This window comes from Astyanax mexicanus, chromosome 23 (genome assembly GCF_023375975.1).
Source record: "Astyanax mexicanus isolate ESR-SI-001 chromosome 23, AstMex3_surface, whole genome shotgun sequence".
Lineage (NCBI taxonomy): Eukaryota > Metazoa > Chordata > Actinopteri > Characiformes > Acestrorhamphidae > Astyanax > Astyanax mexicanus.
In genome coordinates this window covers 19,651,215-19,670,961 of record NC_064430.1, presented here as the reverse complement: position 1 = coordinate 19,670,961, position 19,747 = coordinate 19,651,215, and the positions used below count along the sequence as shown (strand labels likewise).

Genomic DNA, 19,747 nt, shown 5'->3' with positions numbered 1-19,747 from the left:
CAGATCTGGATATATGGAGATTTTTCTAAAAGAAAGGTAATTAACCATGTAAACTGAGATTGTTTCTGATAGCTGGTTAAAAAGACTCTTCTCTGAATCAAAACATAAATTAAACTCACTGTGTGTTTAATAAAATACAGCTTGTGACTCAGTTAGCTTAACTTTAGAATTAGCTAGATAGATATTCAGGGTTTGAGAAAAATCTATATATATAATGCCCTGCCCTGATATGCCTGATCAGCCAATAACTATATCATTTTCAAACTCTATTTTATCAGTTAAGGGCTAGTTTTAGGATTTGTTAGAATTTGTTCAAATCTCAAGTATTGTGGTGTAATTTATTATTTAGAAGGGGTAGAAGAGATGGTTGAGCTGGAGAGAGAGAGAAAATGTGGAGAGGGCTGAAATTAACTGAACTGATCAGGAGTGGACTGATCGATAGAAAGAAGTATTTATGAAAGATTATTAATTGTGTAGGCCCTTAGGACTATTATTTTCTTATGGAATATATCTGGTCCATGTCCTTTTTGTAAATTTGTGCACCCTTCAAGTTTTTAATTGGGCTGTATTAAAATAATTACATATGTAGAAATGTCCACAACATTTCAGTGTCAACAAAGGTAGACTATCAGATTTTGATAGTCTAATTGTAGCCTGTAAGCAGTTCACAGGTGGTTATTTTTAGTATAGTTCAGTAAACCTGTCTTAAAATGTAAGGTATACTGAACCTCGTTTTGCTTGTGGGGCGGCTGAAAAAATCACTTATTTTTAAGTCCAAAACTTGACAGGTATGCTAATCAGCATCTTCATGTGCCAAACCTGTGACGGATGGATGGTTTATGTCACCAAAGGAAGTGCTCACTAACACAGATTAAAATCCAATAGGAACACAGTTTGAGAAAAAAAAACATTTTGTGTACATAAGAAAAGTCCTAGATCTTTGAGTTCAGTTCATTAAAAAGGGGAGCAAAACTTAAAGTTTTGCGTTTATATTTTTGTTCAGTGTAAACATAATTACTTTTTTTGATTATTTGTATTTTTTTATTTACATATTATATTACATATTATTGTGTATTATAATATGTCAAAAGTTACAAGACCCTCCTGACCACGCCCACTCAGGCAGTGATGTCACCGCATCCTTTGCACAGGTCACGTGTGATATTAAAGCCCGCCCCGCGGTCATATGACTGTGTTGTTGCTGCATGATGGCGGAGAGCAGGCTGCTGCTGTGCGCGCTCACGCTGCTGCTCACAGCGGCTTCCACGGCGCGCGCTTTACCTGTGCACACAGCCCGACACACATCGGATCAGTGCGGCTACCAGGTGAGTCACAGAGCGTGTGTGTGTGCTGGTTTTTCTACCACTTCTCTTTCTGTAGAAGACTGGGATCTGTTTCAAATAGATCCATGCTCCCTACCTAGTGCACTACCTGTGTGTCAACATAATCATTTTTCCAACACGGGGCAGGTAAAGAGATGTGCCAGATCAGGACACGACCCTAATCTGTGCTGCTCATACATTTCCTTTCTTTCTTATAGTAGAGAAGCACAAAAGTCGTATTTATTTAGTGCCCTATGCAGGGAGCTCAGCAGGGCAGATTTGAGATGCGCCCCACATGAAACAGCTGATAAGGAAGATTTATTCTCAAATCAGAAAGAGAAAATAAGAGCAGTTCTAACTATTGCTATAATTTATATAACATCATATAGAGTACCAGTCAAAGTTTTTTTTCTCATTCAGTGTCAGTTTTATTTATTTGTATGTTTTTTTAACATTGTAAGTGTAATATTATAGACTACATTAAGGTTACACAGGAACACGTGGAATTTTTTGTAAACAAAAAGTCTTAAACAAAACAGAACATTTCATACCTAAATTTTTTTAAGTAGCTTTTTGAAGGTAAGAACTTCCTGGAGGTGCTGAACAATAGTTGCTGCCTTTCCTTCATGCTGTGAAGCTGCATGTTGATCAGGTTTAGGTCAGGGGCTTGTGGAGGACAAACACCTTATAATTGTTTGCTATGTAATTGCATATCTGTCTAAAATAGTTTTTATATTCTTAATATTAATCTATAATATTTTTGGAATAAGTTAAAAACATTGAATGAGAAGGGCATGTTCAAACTTTTGACTGGTACTGTACACTTTAAACAAAAAAAACAACAAAACCCCTCCCCCAAAACATTGTACTGAAAACAGGTAATTTGACATGTAGTGATGGTTACCAGTTTTGATGATCTACATCCATCTGCAGAGTTTACCCAACCAATGTGAAGAACCCTTTTACCAGATAACGAACCTTGGAAATCTTAAATGTTTGAAACCAAGTGGTTCTTTAAGTTAACATGGTGCTGTAGTACTATAATCATTGCATTTTCTAAAAAGAAACTCTTGAGTAACCTTTTAAGCTAACTATGTGAAGAACCATTTAATCACACAGATGCTTCTTTGAGTTATTGTAGTTCTCTATAGAACCACTGCATGTATTAAATCACACGTGATAGAAACAATACACTAGACTAGATATATGTTAAGAGAGAGTAGAAAATCCTGTTTAATTTGATGTGTGAGGTTGCTGATGTTGAAATTGTCTGCTTGTCAAAATACTCTCAGAATATTTTAAAGCTCTCTGTGTGTAATTAAGTACACCACAGACAGTGGCTTTTATGTGATATTAAAAGTGTGTGTGTGTGTGTGTAGTCATGTCCAGCCACAAAGCCATCTATGCTTAATGTCCATCTGGTTCCCCACACACATGATGACGTTGGCTGGCTGAAGACTGTGGACCAGTACTACTATGGAGGTGAGGAACCATCCTAAAGTGATTTATGGTGATAAACATGATAACCTTTCAGCCTCTCCAGTTTCTTTTGTTTCTGTTCCTTCTGGTTTATAATAGACTTTTAGTGACTCAGTGATTTTATTTATACTCTGCTCTGCAGTCTCAAACATATTCCTCCTGCCCAACTCCAAACTTGCAACAACATAAAAGCACTAAACTATTTAAACTTTTTAAAGATATTTGCTAATTGTACTAAATCATTTAAAAATAATAATAATAATAATGAAGTAAGCTAATTGTAATATCATGTAAAATCATGTAATAGATGTCAGTTAATTGTGCTAACTAATTTAAAAAGATTTATGCTGATGGCGAAATCATTAGAAAAGTTGAAATGTAAATAATTTTAACTCAGTTTTGTTAAATCATTAAGAGTGTTTATTAAATGTAAACTTAATGTGGTAAATAAAAAAAGTTAAAATATGTAAGCTAATTATGAAAAATAATTTAAAATGTTTAATAGATTCAATCTAATTATGCTAACATGTTAAAAAGGATTTATGAATGTAACACATTAAAACGTTTAATGGCTGCATGCAAACTGTGCTTAATAATTTAAGATGTTCAATAAATGTAAGCGGATTGTACTTAATCATTAAAATACTTTCAATTATGAAAAATGTAAGCTAATCAGACACGTAAGTTCAATGTTAAAGACAGTTTAGTATGTTAATTTTGCAGTTGTTTGTAGTCTTCTACAAGCATCCTGTTGTGCAGATCTGGGGAGGTTCACTGTAGTGAACATATCGAACTTTAGTGCTGTGATTTCTAAAGTCACATGTACTATAGTGTTCTAGTAAAATGCTATCAACACCTATTAGACTATAGAATCTGGATTTTACAGTCAGATAACTGATCTAACAGGTGATAAAAGTGATGCTGATCATAAGATCTTTATGAAGATCAGGTGTGACAGACAGAGAGCTGTGCTTACTCAGCAGAGTGTGTTTATTAGTCTGGGACATCTGTGAGACACACACAAAGGCAATTTAAAGGGTTTTATAACCAAATTTATAGAACAAAAACTTTTGTGGAGCTGGCTGTTTCTTCACTGTGAGCTGTAACAGTGTGTGAAACTACCTGCACAGAGTTTGCTTGTAAGGATTATCTATTTCATTAAAAAGAAAGGCAGTATAATATTACCACCATACCTCAAATTTATCAAATTAATTCAGTGTATTATTTAATTTTAAGATGAATAGATAGATAGATTAATGGCTAAGCTTGCATCTTCACCACAACCAGCACTACTGCACTCTTCCAGTCAGCACTGCTAGTGTTAACCACAAGCTCAGTGAAAACGACACAAGTTGAAGAAATGGAAACCGGAATCGTTTGTGTGTTTCAGGCCGTAATTATATCCAGCATGCGGGTGTGCAGTACATCCTGGACTCTGTGGTGTCGGAGCTGCAGAAGGATCCGGCCCGCAGGTTCATCTACGTGGAGACAGCGTTTTTCCACCGCTGGTGGAGTGAGCAGAGCGCCAAAACACGCAACATCGTCACTCAGCTCGTACAGGAGGGTGAGCAAGCTGATGCTAATGCTGATGTACAGAATCCTAACACACTGTGCAACACTCAGCACACCTGTAAACACTTCTGTAATTTCATAGAGGATACTGAAAAATCCAGTGTATATTGACTTATTATGAATGAATGAATTGTAGTAGTAGACTAGCAGAATAATTCAAAATGTATAATAAAGAATTCACAGTGGGTACAAAATATTCATAGTAGATATTATATTCTTTATAAAGATACTGATTCATTCTGGAGATATAATAATTTATATGAAATACTGAATTATTAATCGAATTTGTTGATTTTTAAATAATTTATAATGTTTTTCTGAATAATTCATATTGGGATACTGAATAATTCATAGTGGGTACTAAATAATTGATAGTGGTTACTGAATAATTCATATTAGATACTGAATAATTTGTATTAGATACTGAATAATTCATAGTGGATACTAAATAATTGATAGTGGTTACTGAATAATTCATGTTAGATACTGAATAATAAATGTTAGATACTGAATAATTCATATTAGATACTGAATAATTTGTATTAGATACTGAATAATTCATAGTGGATACTGAATGCATCATACTGGACACTGAAGATGGCTCTGTTATCAGGAAGTTAAACATTTAAACAGCTCTATGTTGTTTTCGTCACCATTGTTCTGTGTTTTTTTTGACTGCTTCCTTATTCTTCACCGCTCTCTCTGCCTCTCTCTTTCCTCTTTCTCTCCTTGCCTCTCTTTCTCTCCTTGCCTCTCTTTCTCTCTCTGTCCCTGCCTGCCTCTTTCTGTCCCTGCCTCTGGGTCTGCCTCTGCCTTTCTCTCCCTCTGCTTCTCTCTCTCTCTCTCTCTCTCTCTCTCTCTCTCTCTCTCTCTCTCTCTCTCTCTCTCTCTCTCTCTCTCTCTCTCTCTCTCTCTCTCTCTCTGCAGGTCGTTTGGAGTTCGTAAATGGAGGGTGGTGTATGAGTGATGAAGCCTCCACACACTACAGTGCAGTTATTGATCAGATGACGCTCGGTCTGCGTTTTTTGAACGATACGTTTGGTGAATGCGGTCGGCCGCGGGTCGCCTGGCACATTGACCCGTTTGGACATGCCCGAGAGCATGCCTCCATATTCGCCCAGGTCAGAAATACCTCCACCGTTCAGACCTGCCTTATACCGTCTTATTTATATCTCACAGTAACCCCTCTCTCCACGCTCCACCAACTAACATGTTCCTTTATAGTTAGAAAAGCTTTACAGGACTGAAACTGTGTTACTGTGTTTCTTTATGGAGCTACTTGTTTGTTTTTATGAATACAATACATTAAATAGTAATAAATAAGCATTTTTGCAAATTGTGATGTTGGTGACAGTCTAGGTGCAGTGTTTTGTTGCATCATTTCCATCTCAACATCTTAATTGAACCACACTAATAAACTAACACCCAGAGTTTGCTGTTAAACTCTTTGTGAAGAACTCAGGATGCCTATTGCCCAGAATAGTCCTAGCCTGCACCCCAGGCTTGTGTATTTCACACCCTACACCAGTGAATGCACTTCATGCACAACTTGCATATTATTCGGAGAGGTGGTGTATAATGTGCTTACTGTGGTTTACGTACAACAGCAAAAAAAAAAAAAAAGTGTTGGAACTGCAGGCCTTTATTATAACCACATCTCAGACCCATTTTTGATTGCAGTAGCTACAAACAGTAGTACAACTTTAGATTTAGGAAAACCAATGCCATAACAATAATTAACAAATAAAATAATGACAAATCATTTCCATATTATTTTTATTATTATTATTATTATTATTATTATTAATTGTGTGTGTTTTTGTGTTTTCTAGATGGGTTATGATGGGTTCTTTTTTGGTCGATTGGACTATCAGGATAAAGGCAGAAGGATGAAGATGAAGGAGATGGAGATGGTGTGGAGAGCTAGTGAAAGTCTGAAGCCCCCCACTGCTGACCTTTTCACTGGTCAGTGCTAATATGTCAGCATTTCCTCTGAGTATCGGTGTTGCTTTTAATTAGATGAAATTAGAATAGTTTTATATTTTTGTTTAGAAATCTTTATACGTTGGTTGGAACAATGAGCCATTTTTAAACCCAACGTCCAGATTTTAAATTAGCAATAAACATTGATATTCATCAGTCTTTAAAACTGCAGGTTGTTTGCAGTTACTTTAATAGACCTGACACAGTTCTTATTTGTACCGGGAGGGGGGTGTTTTGAAGTGACCAATCAGAGCGCAGGAAAGTCTTACTGAATGGTAAAGTCTGCTGAATGGTTACTGGGGGTTTCTTGCAAGCTTTTCATGCTCATGTAAGATGAAAGTCCTTCTATGGTGGGTATGTCATGATGCAGCTTTTAAATTATCATGTTTTTGGAGAGCGTGTTCTGTAGTGTACTCATGCAGAGACTGTGTGTTATGCAGGTGTTTTGCCTAATGGATATAACCCACCCGCGGGATTCTGCTGGGACCAGTCCTGCTCGGATGACCCGGTCCAGGATGACCCAGAGCTGGAGGACTATAACGTGGATGATTTGGTCAACAAGTTCATAAGCATCTCAAAAGCTCAGGTCAGTGTATGAGTTTGTGTTCAGAAAGTATGTCACTGATGTGCATTAGATCTAATTCAGTAGACCTGTGTTTTTTTATTGTATTGCTGTGCTTAAATTGTGTTTTCTATAGAATGAAACTTTAATTCATCCACAATATTTCTGTTTAAATGATGGTGCGCGTATCTGTGTTCATTTCTCCAGGCTGACGTCTATAAGACCAACCACATCATCATGACGATGGGTTCTGATTTTCAGTATGAGAATGCTATTCCTTGGTATAAGAACATGGACAAGCTGATCCACTATGTTAACGCTCGTCAGAAGAACGGCAGCGCGGTCAACGTGCTGTACTCCACACCCTCCTGCTACCTGCAGGAGCTCAACCTAGCCAAGCAAATCTGGTGAGATACACCACATACCCACCGTACCACACAAATGTATTCATACCCTTTGAACAAACCTAAAAGTATTTTATTAAGATTTTAAATGATAAACCCACACAAAGTATCACATAATTGTGAAGTGAAATGAAAATGATGTATGGTTTTCAAAATGTTAATCAAATAAAATCTAAAACCCCTAAATACAATCCAGTGCAATCAACTGTCTTCAAAAGTCATTTAATTTATTAATATAGTCCAGCTGTGTGTAAATTACTCAGTATAAATATAAAAACAGGTAAATAACTCAGCAGACAGGTCAGAGATAAAGTTGTGGAGAAATTTAAAGCAGACTTAGGTTATAAAAACAAATCCCAAGCTCTGAGCATCCCAAATAGCGCTCTTTAATCCATCATCCAAAAATGGAAAAACTATGTTACAACTGCAAACATACAAAGACATGGCCGTCCAACCAAACGGACAGATCAAACAAGGAGAATACTGATCAGAGAAGCAGCCAAGAGGCCCATGGTCACTCTGGAGGAGCTGCAGAAATCCTCAGCTCAGGTCGGCGAATCTGTTCACAGGACAGCTAGAAGCTGTGCACTCCACAAATTTGGCCTTTATGGAAGAGTGGCATTGCTGACTGTACACTAAAACTACAATCTCTCTATCTTTATTTATCTATCTCTCTTCCTCTCTCAGGCCTATAAAAACAGATGATTTCTTCCCGTATGCTGATGATGCTCATGATTTCTGGACTGGTTACTTTACCAGTCGTCCAGCTCTGAAACGCTACGAAAGACTGAGTAACAGCTTACTGCAGGTAAGCAAACAAACATACACACACTTACTATATTAGGCATATTACCTCTCTACTAAAGTTTTCTTTCTTCTTTCTTTCTTCTCTCTCTTCAATTCTGCTCTCAGACCTGCAATCAGCTGGAGGTTCTGGGTGGATCTCAGTCCAGGGACGGCCCCTTTGGGAAAGGAGACAGTGAAACCATGAGTAGGTTCAGGTTAATTTTGGTCACATGTCTGCTTGATTCTTACTTTCAGCTGTGTTTTCTTGCTGTCCACGACTGATCTGCTTTCTAACCAATCAGGACGGGCGATGGCCGTAGCACAACACCACGATGCAGTCTCAGGAACAGAGAAGCAGCACGTTGCCAACGACTACGCCAAACGGCTGGGGATTGGCTGGGATCACTGCCAGGTAGAACACATCGACCAATCAGCTTATAGTAACCCCCCTCCCATCTACCTATTAAAGAAACAATACTGTAATTACTAAATAACAGGAGAGAATTGTCTTCTCTACCGCCCTCTCTTCCAAACATATCTTACATAGGTTTCCAGGTTAAGAACACTGAATCTAAACAAACGAGCACAAGTTGATTTTTGAGAACTTCTAAAGATTGCAATCTGGAAACACATGCACAGCAATGTTTTTTTTATTATTTGCATATTATATACCAGTTGATGTGAATGCACACTAAGCTAGAATTACCAGAGTTTACAGATCCTGATAACACACTACTCAGTTAAAAAGATAATGTAGCTCACAGAGCTTACCTGTTCACAGGTCAATAAGCCAGTTGAGCATCCTTCTTGTTCTGACTCATCCTTTAGGCCCTAAGCTGTATCCAACTATCAAATGCATGTAAAGTGCATTATATACTAGCGTTTTACTCTGATCTCTTATAGAAATCTAAAGAAGAATGCTAAAGCTTTTTAGCTCTTTTCCACTGTTGTTTGCCCGCTATTGTGTTCCATACGTGGCAACTCAAGCTGACTGGGGAATGGGCAGTGGGCAGGATGAGAGGCTAAGCACAATTCCAAGAAATATTTAAAAAGTATTCATACCCCTTAAAGTTTTCCTCCTTTTTGTAACTTTGTAGTCACAAACTTAAATGTATTTTATTGGGATTTTATGTGATAGACCAACACAAAGTTGCAAGTAATTGTAAAGTCAAAATTGTTTCACTAAATAAGAACATGGAAAGTATGGCGTCAATACTTTCTAGAAACAGCAGTTTTCAAGTCATGCCACAGATGCTCAATGTGATTTAGGTCAGGACTTTGACTGGGACATTCTAACACATAAATATTTTTTAATCCATTCCACTGTAGCTCTGCCTGTAAGTTTAGGGTCATTGTCTTGCTGGAAGGTAAATCTCCTTCCCAGTCTCAAACCTTCTGCAGCCTCCAACAGGTTTTCTTTCAGGATTGCCCTGTATTTGGCTACATCCACCTTCCCATCAACTTTGACCAGCTTCTATGTCCCTGCTGAAAAAAGCATCCCCAGAGCATGATACTGCCACCACCATGTTTTACAGTGGGGGTGGTGCATTCAGGGTCACGCCTACCTTTCCACCAAATAGCGTTTTGCATGTAGACATTAAGTGAAATTTATTATTAAAGCATCTTATACCACGTGTTTCTTTTTTTTAGTTGCTTTTTAATTCCTTTAATTCCTGTACATACAAAACGGTTGCAAATTTGATTTACAATAGTAAGTAAGCAGATATTTTTTAAAAATGTTACAGGCTATATTGTTTTTTTGTTTTTTTCTCTCTCCCTCTCGCTCTCTGTCTCTAGGTGTTGGTCAGTAACTCTCTGGCTGCTCTAAGTGGGTCTAATGTTCCGCGTGTTTTCTGTGAGAATCTCAACATCAGCGTGTGTCCTCTCACCGAAGGCAGCAAAAGGGTAATGAACACATTCATATACAGACACACTCACTTACACAGTCTTGCACACCCACTCACTCATGCAGTTATTCACAGTATAACCAGAGATCTCACTTATGCTGCAGTGTTTTGTGTATGTGTGTGTGTTGAATATTAAGTGTTAATGCACAGTGAAGCTTTATTAAAGCTGTAACTAATTTATATTAACTGTAACTGTAATTCTTTGATTTCTCCCTTGTTTCTCTCTCAGTTCTCTATGAATGTTTATAATCCTCTGGCTCGTCCAATAAGCTGGTCAGTTCACCTGCCTGTCAATGGCTCATCCTACAGTGTCCAAGACTCCAATGGGATGGCAGTGAACAGTCAGGTGTGATTTTAAAATGATTAAAGAAGTAATACATATTTTTTTTAGTTGTTTTTTTATTATTATTATTAACTCTTTCTGCCCTGTTCTACAGGTCATCCCTGTCTCTAAGGCCACTCAGAACCTGCGGAGGGGGCGGGGTTATGCTAAGAATGAGCTGGTGTTCCAGGTGCAGGCTCCACCCCTCGGTTTCAGCACTTACTCCATCATTCTGCTGGGACGTGCCGGAGCTCCCGATGAACCTAAAAGAGCCGCCCCTGTCTCCATGCAGAACAAGGTAAGACCCACAACACCTGCTCTGTATGCCTTATAATACCTGAGCACTTCACTCCTTATGGCTTTGTTTCAGTCGGTACATTGAGCAACTAGGATTAGCTAACACTAACTTTGCTCAGATTTACAGTGCTGTGAATTTTTTTTTTTTTTTCCCTTGTCTGAAGTTTTCTGAGTTTAATAAAGTTTTAGGTTAACAGACAGCCCGGAGTTGTGCCACATTTTAAAGAAACACTTCTCCTAGGTTTGCTTAGAAACAACCAGATTAACCCTTTACATCTAAAGTTCTGTGGACTTCATTTGACCACAAGACGTATTTTTTGTGCTTAATTTGTTTGTTGAGAATTTTTTTTTTTTTTTTAAAGTTGACATTTTAACATAAGCCTCTCACAGGCCAGCATATTAGTCACTTTCCATAACAATCTATTAACTGATGGGGACTCTCTCTCTTCCCCTTGCAGAAGAGTTAAGTGCAAACGATTCAGTGTGTTAGAACAGCCCATGATTATTAATTTTGGATCAGGATCTAATTTCACATTCAAAATTGTGGATATTACCTCTATCCAGTATCCCTCCACTTTAGGACATGCATCAAAGATTTTTTTAGGAAAGCCTCAACAGAAACATATCCTGAACAGAAACATGTTTTGTAACATAAGCCCCCCAAAAAACACATTAAAGCTAGGTAACTCATATCTATCGTGCAACTGCTGAAAGGAGCCCAAAGATTAATGTATAAAAAGATTCCCAAGATGTGCTTTTTAGTAAGAAAGTGTTAAGCATGGTGGTGGTAGTAAGAAGTTTGCTGCATCACTACTTCAGTGCCTTGCTGTAACTGAGTGGAACTATAAATGGGGGCCAGTACTACTTCACAACACTGCAGCACTGTGGAGAATAGCACATGGCTCACCCACATCAGACCGCTGATCCACTATGGTGTCTTTTTGTTTTTTAGTACCTGAAAGCGACTTTCGACCCAACTACTGGCCTTCTGAGTGGACTGACCAACCTGGAAACACAGCAGAGCATCCAGCTCTCACAGAACTTCTACTGGTATACATAAACATAAAAACGCACACATACACAGTCAGATGTGTGACTGATGGTGAAGTGGTTGTGAACTGCTGTGTGGGCAGCAGTGTGAATGGCCTATTGTGGCGGTGAGGTCTGAGATCAGGACACAGATAAGCTGTATGTGTGAAGACTGAACTCTTAACAGCAGCTGCTGAGTGGAAAATGCATTAACAGTGCATCAGTAAAAGTGCATAGGGTTGCAGTGGTGAAATGTTTCATGTGTATGTGTATATCATGGTATAAAAATGCATGATTATCATATCGTAAAGCTTGCTTATTACCAGGAGTGGTGGAACTGGAACCACCCCTGGCCCTTAATTTTAGCAACTGGTGCTAAACCCATGGAGAACATCCACAAAAAAAACAAAACAAAGAAAGAGGCAGTCCTCCATCCCCCATAAACAATAAAGTTGAAATCATTAGTGTGGGATTACTCTGAATAATCCCTAAATTGACCATGATGGGTGCACTGACACTGGAAACACCATCTAACTAGCTCAAAGCCTGTTAAGGCCCACTTTCACTGTGCTGAGGCCGGCTGCTGCGTCTGTTCGCTTTGTACATTTAACTCTGCTAATGCTGTTAGCACCATGGCTAACTCACTGTTGTATGCTCATAACGCAGCTTTAATGTAATGCACATATCATAGCAAACACCATGACTTACTTACCAGTAGGTCTAGCCCTATGCTTGTTGACATCAAGCCACAACCATTGACACAGAAGCCACAACCATTGACAGGAAATTTCGGCTACCTCAGACAGCTCCTTCACAACGGTTCTCAGCACACTACCTCTATTGTTACAATATTCTTAGGCTGCAATATGCAATATGGTGGCTAAGGTAAAATAGCCTGTGTGGCAGAGGTAGATGCTTGGGGTAGGTAGGCACAAGTCTGCCACAAGTCAACCACAAGATTGCTGTCTGAATTTGGAATTGGATTTCGATAAAATTTGGCTGAAGGAAATGTTCTGAGTACTTGGCAATTGAGGCAATGAACCACGAACATTTATATTGTAGCTGTTGCTGTGTTCTGTTTACACAAAAATAAATAAAAAAAATGGTGTGTGAATGTGTGTGTGACTTTATGCCCAGATGTGGATTGGCACTCTGTGGTGGGTCAACTCCTCAATGCCCAAGCTGTCCTCCGAGTGAATGGTCGTTCCTGATTACATTGTGCACGATTAACTAATTGGCACAATAGGGAGATTGGCTTATTCCTAATTACTAATTATTATTGTGGTAATGTTTTGCTATGGTAGTCAAACTGTGATGTCGTAATTTTGTCTGATACAGTTATCAAACCATGAAATCCTCATACTGTTACAATCTTAATCAGTAAAAGTATAAATATTAATATCTAAAAAAAATCCACAGGTACAACGCCAGCAACGGAAACGATGAGAGCCGACAGACGTCAGGAGCTTACATCTTCAGACCAAACTCCTCAACACCCTACACAATCAGCTCAAAACCTGTTGTGTCAACCCTGCAGGTAACACACACACACACACACACACACACACACACACACACACAAATACATTCTATTCAGTTGTAATATTTCTATATGTAAACAGTACAGTACCTCAATTTTCTGTAGCTTTTGTAGCCTTTACAGAACAAACTGTGGTGGCTTGAATGCTTATTTGGAAATTATAATAATGTTTATTACACCACATTAATCTCTGTTTTTTAAATAGATTAGCTATAAATACAATTAAAACTATAAAACCATCACATATTCAGCCTAAAGCAGTTTACTGCCACCCATATATCCTATAGCGAGAATTTACAAATTGTAAGGCTTAAAAGCATTATTTAGCATATGTCATGTGCAACTGTAACTGTAATTGTGCATGCGTGCATATGTGCGTGTGTGTGTGTCAGAACTCTGTGGTGCAGGAGGTGAGGCAGCAGTTCAGCCCGTGGGTGTCTCAGGTGGTTCGTCTGTACGAGGGCAGCAGAGAGCTGGAGCTGGAGTGGACCATCGGACCCGTACCTGTGGAGTAATTACACTACTGATACTTAAAGCTGAGGTAAATAATATATTGTATAGGGGCTTACATATATAAATACTGTCTGTATGTTTTGCAGTGATGGTTTGGGGAAGGAGGTGATCACTCGGTTGGACAGCAGTATCAGCTCAGCTGAATATTTCTACACCGATTCCAACGGCAGAGAAGTTCTACAGAGACGGTGAGACAGCTCACATCACCTTCTAGTCATTAATAATATTTTTATTTGTATTATTATTATAGTTGCTGCTATAAAATATTAAATGTGATTGTTGTGAATTATTGCCAATGCCAGACAAAATTCTTTCCATTTAATGAAATTTAAAACCCCTTTCTGGTTAGTTCTTCTGAGTAACCTTCTTTTCAATAAGCCGGCAATCTGCAGGTTCAAGCACAGACTGTGCCTACTAAAGCATAGGTTGGTGATGTGGAAGAAGGTCTAATACAATTTTAGACACTGTCATATTCTTTCGAGATTATCAGATGGCTTTCACCTCATATAATTGCAGAACAGATGACTTTAAACATGGTCTGTGCTTAAATTCACATAAACAAATCTATTAAGGATTTTAGATTATTCATTAGGTAAGTTAGAATTTGTCAAAAGGTGTCCACATGTTATGGTTGTTGATCAGAAGCCTTTCATCAGAATATTCACAATTTGTTTTTTTCCTCCAGATTGATCTTTTGACATCAGTTGTTTGTAGACTGCATAATATGATTGCAATTAGAATTGTAACCATTGTAGATGTTTTGTAAAGCTGTTGTGCCCACTCAAGGCTAATGTGGATGGAAATCTGCTGTCTTTATCAGAGTGATCTTCTACAGAACTGATTAACATTGTAAAATGATTCAAACAAATACTGCCAAGTTACAGCTATTATGTTAATTGGTTCCCCCAATGACCAATCATTGTTGTCTTTGGTGTCCTCTGATATGCACTAATTCTACATCTTCCTACCAAGTTTTGTGTCTTATAGCAAAATAAGTGCTTGAACCTTAAATATATTTTTATTATCTTCTTCCTGATCAGGAAAGACTATCGACCCACATGGGATCTGAAACAGACCGAGCCAGTTGCTGGGAATTATTACCCAATGAACTCTCGTGCTTTTATTAAGGTATGTAGCTCTCATTCAAACAGAGAGCCGAGATTCTTCAGTTTTGTTTTATATGTATAAATATATAGCTTTATATATTGTGTCTGGTTGTTTTGTGTGTTTAGGATAAAGGGTCTCAGTTGACTGTGGTGACTGACCGCTCTCAGGGGGTCAGCAGCCTCAACAACGGCTCTCTGGAGATCATGGTAAGATTTATATTTGGCCAACAACCCATTTAGCCTAGACATGTTTAAGCCCCACCCATTCAACCTACATCCGTTTAACTCCACCCATTCACACTGGGCTCTTTTAATAATAATGTAATAAACACTATTGCTTTCAAACCTCTCTCTCTCTTTATCTATCTCTCTCACACTCTTACTCTCTCTCTCTCTCTTAGCTTCACAGACGGCTGTTGTATGATGATTACCGGGGGGTGGGTGAACCCCTGTCTGAGCCTGGTGAATTTGGTGATGGTCTGGTTGTACGCGGGCGTCTCTTGCTGACCCTCACACCCCCTGAAACAGCGGCGGATGCCCACCGCCCGCTTGCCCAGGGGATGGTCCTGCAGCCTCTGCTGTCTTTCCAGGATGGGACTCCTTCTGCCATAGTGGAGGTGAGTAAAAAGCTCCACCTGTTTACAATCCTGACAGTCAGTGGTCTGTTCAGCTCCTTCCATTCAGCCTTTAGCAGCTTTATCCCATTCCAGTGTTCTGCGGCCCTGTTAGCAGAGTCTGTTTGTGGGTGAGGTGTTGTATCTGAATGCTCAGTTTCTAAAGAATCGACCCCCACTCCCCCCCTGCCCTGTGTCTCTTTGGTTAGTTTTCAGCACTACAGGCATCGCTGCCCCCTGCTGTTCACCTGCTGACACTGTCCCAGTGGGACAAAGACTCGGTTCTGCTGAGACTAGAGCACCAGTACGAGAGCTCAGAGAGTAAAACCTACTCCAAACCAGTTACTGTTAATTTACAGGTAATAGACACACATAAATCCATACAGAATCACAGCATGTTCACAACCTACTATGAAATTTAATATGACCTGTGCATATTTGTCTGTGCGTTCGCAGAAGATGTTTTCCACCCTGAAGGTGGTGGGAGCGTCGGAGATGAGTCTGGGTGCCAATCAGTGGAAGGCGAACATGACCCGTCTCCAATGGAACACCGGTAATGACGCACACATTTATACATGCTCCAGCCATACAAGCTCCACTTCCTCTGTAGCTTCCCCTCAGTTGATATCATTGCACTATATAGTGCACCTTATAAGGAACAGGGGTACTGCAATGTTTTCCTTCTAATTCAGCAGATCTTGCCGCTGGATGGTGGTGGGGGTAACTAACTTAAGTAAAGCTAAGCGCAGTAAAATATCTTTTTAAAGAATTACAGGTTTTGTTTAAAGTAATACGAATGCTGGATGTTAATCTACACAGATTTCTCTCCTGAAAACTGTTTATTTAGGTGAGTAAAAGTAAAAGTGCTTCTGTTTATTTACAGTAAGCTTAAATTTCAAGATTTCCACTAAGGCTGTGTGCAGCAGCATTAGTTTTAGCAGCTAACCGCTGCCCAACAGCGCTACACTGAGAAACCTGGTTGATATTAGCTAGTGGTTTGTACCAAGAGCTTGTTTTGGCTACAGTCTAATATACTTGCCTTTGAACATCAACAAGCTATCGCTTAGTGCGGTTAGCGGATAATGCTAATACTGCTCCAGCAGTGCTAGCCGGGGTTGGCAGCAGGCCACAATTTGCTATACTTGCCTCTGAACAGCGAAAGAGCTAGCGTTTAGTGTGGTTAGCGGATAATGCTAATACGCTTCAGCCTTGATGCTGGAGAACTAAACTGAAACTCCTGTATAATGCTGCACTTCAGTGGAGTGTCTTTAGTGCTCCTTACAACCTGACTGGTAAAGTTGATACATAAGGTTCAAGGTGATACAAAATTAAAGGACTTTAAGTGCACCTTAAAGTGTGAAAAAATGTAATACCTACATTTAGATTGTCATTAATTTATGTTCACCCTAATGAGAGACTGTAGTTTCTAGTGCCTGAGTGTTTATCATGGTATTGTTATTATTATACTGTATAGTCATCCTAATGAGAGACTGTAGCTGTGTCTCTGTGTACATCAAAATACCTACATTTAAAATGTTATTACTCTTTGTAGCTGTGCCTTAATGTACACCACAATACCTACTTTAGAGTGTTGTTTTTCCTTACAGGTGAGATATTGAAACCCCTGCAGGCAGAGCAGGGAGACCCCACTCCCTGGGAGATCACTCTGAACCCGATGGAAATCCGCACTTTCCTGCTGAATGTACAGCTGAGATAGCCAGTGTTTACACAATGCAGCTGAGGGAGAGTGAAGATCACATGGTGCCATATTGTAAAACAGCATCACTGTCTTTGAACACTGATCACACTTTAAATGGCTTTACAGTTTTTAAACTTTCTGATTTATTAGCTGAATTTTGTTTATCACCCTCTGTTAAACTAAATAGTTCCTCAAATGATGTTTTTATTCTTGCCTTAATTTCTCCAAAAGTGTCTTTAAATCCTTTGAAATATAACTTCATCAAGGAGCCAACATATGAAACAGTTCACCAAACAGACCAGCAGACATGAGTACTGGTTTCAGGATATTCTGATCTCGTTCATATATAGAAAGATCACATAATGAAAAACTAAAGATTATACACTGTACACTGACAAGCTGTGTGTCAGTGTACAGGAGCTAGTATCATGTTCCATAGAAAATAAAGAACACAGCACTGACTTGTGGGATATGCATGTAGAATCTTCTGATTTGAATGTGGATGTGGTTTTTAGACAGAGACCCCCAGTCATTATCATTAACACCCACTGCGGCGTCCACTGTAGGTGATAATGCCTTCTATATTCGATTTTTTTTTTTTTTTTTTGACGCTTAGACTATGATTATTCACATAGTCTTGCCATGAGCACATTGGCCAGTGTTTACTCTCACAAGAAAACACCTCACAACAAGTGTGAGCATCCCCAAGCCAAGCCTTCCCCTAAGATAACACAATTTGATCACAATAAAAATAAATACTGCTGTCTTATGACTTTTGTCATGTCTGTGTACAGTCCCAGTCAAAAGTTTGGACACACACCTACTCATTTGTTGTTGTTTTTTTTTTTCTTTATTTTTTAATACTACATTGTAGATTTATATTGAAGACATAAAAATAAGAAAGGAACATGTATGCAATTATGTAGTAAGCAAAAACCAAAGTGTTGAACAAGCCACAATATGTTTAATACTCAAGATTCTGCACTCTTTGCATTATTTTCTGTTGGTTTTATAAGGTAGAACCTGGAATATTTCTTAAACTTTTTAAAGGTGTTCCTATAAAGGTGCTGAGCTCTTGTTAACTGATTTTTCTTCACTTTTCACCTTCACTGAGATCCAACTCAGCTGTGTTGGGTTTTTATGTCGGGTGTTTGTGAAGGCCAGACACTTTTTTTTTTTTAAGGTTTACTACCTAACTGCATGTGTGTTCCTTCATAGTTTTTAATATGGCTTTTAATAATAATCTACAGTGCAGTAAATAATATAGATAAATAACAAATATTACTGAGAATGTGTTAACTTTTGACTGGTACACTGTAATTAATCTTTTTACCTAGCCCCACTCACTCATATTGCAGTTATAAGGAGTTTTTTTTTTTAATAAGATACAGCCAATCGAAATGCAGCTGATTTACATGTCAGTGTTAAAGGTCCAGTATGTTTAATTTTAAAGAATAAACCGGGATTGTTTTCAAGACTGTAATTAGATTTAGCCCTAGACTATATTTTTGCTTTTAAAGTAAAATCTCGATTTAAAATGCTGTTCAGTCTAAGACTAGGGTTAGTCTGTGAAAACTGCTCCTATGAGTGAAGCTGGGTGTATAATTTGTGCACTTTAGGAATCTGGTAGTTCCAGAATTCAGAAACACTTTTGGGAGGGATGCATTCAGTACTAAATGTATGGAGAACATGTGTTTACCACAGAATGAGACAGCTCCAGCTCCTAATATGCCCTGGTGCATGCATTTTTACTTCAGAATTATTATAGAATATCAGAAAACACTCCCAAGTAATGATTGACATCACTGTCCAACAAAAGCCTTGTATCTTCATAACAGCAACTTTACTGAAGCAGGATTTTTTCAGAAAAAGATTTTGGAGCATTTCGATTGGTCCATTGCTCATAAAACTGTGAAATAAACTAAACAGCTTCCAGATGCAAAACATGAAAACCAAAACAAAAAAATAGTCACAAGATTTTTGTGAGATTCTGATAATCTAAAGTATTAAATTAAAGGTGATTCTGGTTAATTCACTTACATAAGTATATTGCTGTGGCCAATTAGTGTTGCACCTCCCTCTTCAGATGCAATCTGCACTCCTCTTAACATAGAATGGTGCACAATTTTGACTGAGAGGATTTTTGGGATTTAATTTTTTTTTTAAAGAGTAAACTTGCTCGGATTCATCCTGTAGACTAAAGGGGCTTTCACTATGATCTGAGGATCGCTGGTTCGAAACTCGGATCATGCTGCTTGGCATCAGTGGCCAGAGTCTGAGAAATCACCGTTGGCCTTGTCCTCTGTGGGGTAATTTAAGAGGAATTGACTGTTATTGGCCTTCCAAATTGAGCAAGAAAAATTGGCTAAACTTGGTGTCCTTTTTTTGTCCTACAGATGATTATTTCTTTTATAGATTTATTGTCCTTGCCCCCCAAGTCCACTATTCAGCCAAACTTATTTTAACTTCACAGTGATGGTGTGTATTTTTTACAAATGATTTTTTTATTGATTTAAATTGTGAGTTTATGAATGAGCAGCTCAGAATAAACACTTCTTTATTCTCTCAGTTTCTTCCTCTCTGTCTCGCACACACAACACAAAAACACACAC

The 19,747-nt window shown here is 38.5% G+C and overlaps 1 protein-coding gene across 1 annotated transcript; it reads left to right on the top strand.

Annotated features, from left to right (window-relative positions):
- The first annotated feature begins 1,184 nt into the window (after positions 1 to 1,184).
- Positions 1,185 to 19,703, top strand: man2b1 (mannosidase, alpha, class 2B, member 1). Its single transcript, XM_007229995.4, has 23 exons — positions 1,185 to 1,325; positions 2,702 to 2,804; positions 4,192 to 4,365; positions 5,301 to 5,494; positions 6,206 to 6,338; positions 6,797 to 6,942; positions 7,126 to 7,325; positions 8,010 to 8,130; positions 8,235 to 8,313; positions 8,411 to 8,520; positions 9,906 to 10,013; positions 10,245 to 10,361; positions 10,453 to 10,635; positions 11,587 to 11,684; positions 13,083 to 13,200; positions 13,596 to 13,714; positions 13,803 to 13,904; positions 14,757 to 14,844; positions 14,949 to 15,029; positions 15,224 to 15,439; positions 15,646 to 15,795; positions 15,893 to 15,989; positions 17,044 to 19,703. The coding sequence occupies exons 1-23, from the start codon at positions 1,206 to 1,208 to the stop codon at positions 17,151 to 17,153; spliced, it is 2,967 nt and encodes a 988-aa protein (XP_007230057.3). The 5' UTR covers positions 1,185 to 1,205; the 3' UTR covers positions 17,154 to 19,703.
- The last annotated feature ends 44 nt before the right edge of the window (positions 19,704 to 19,747 follow it).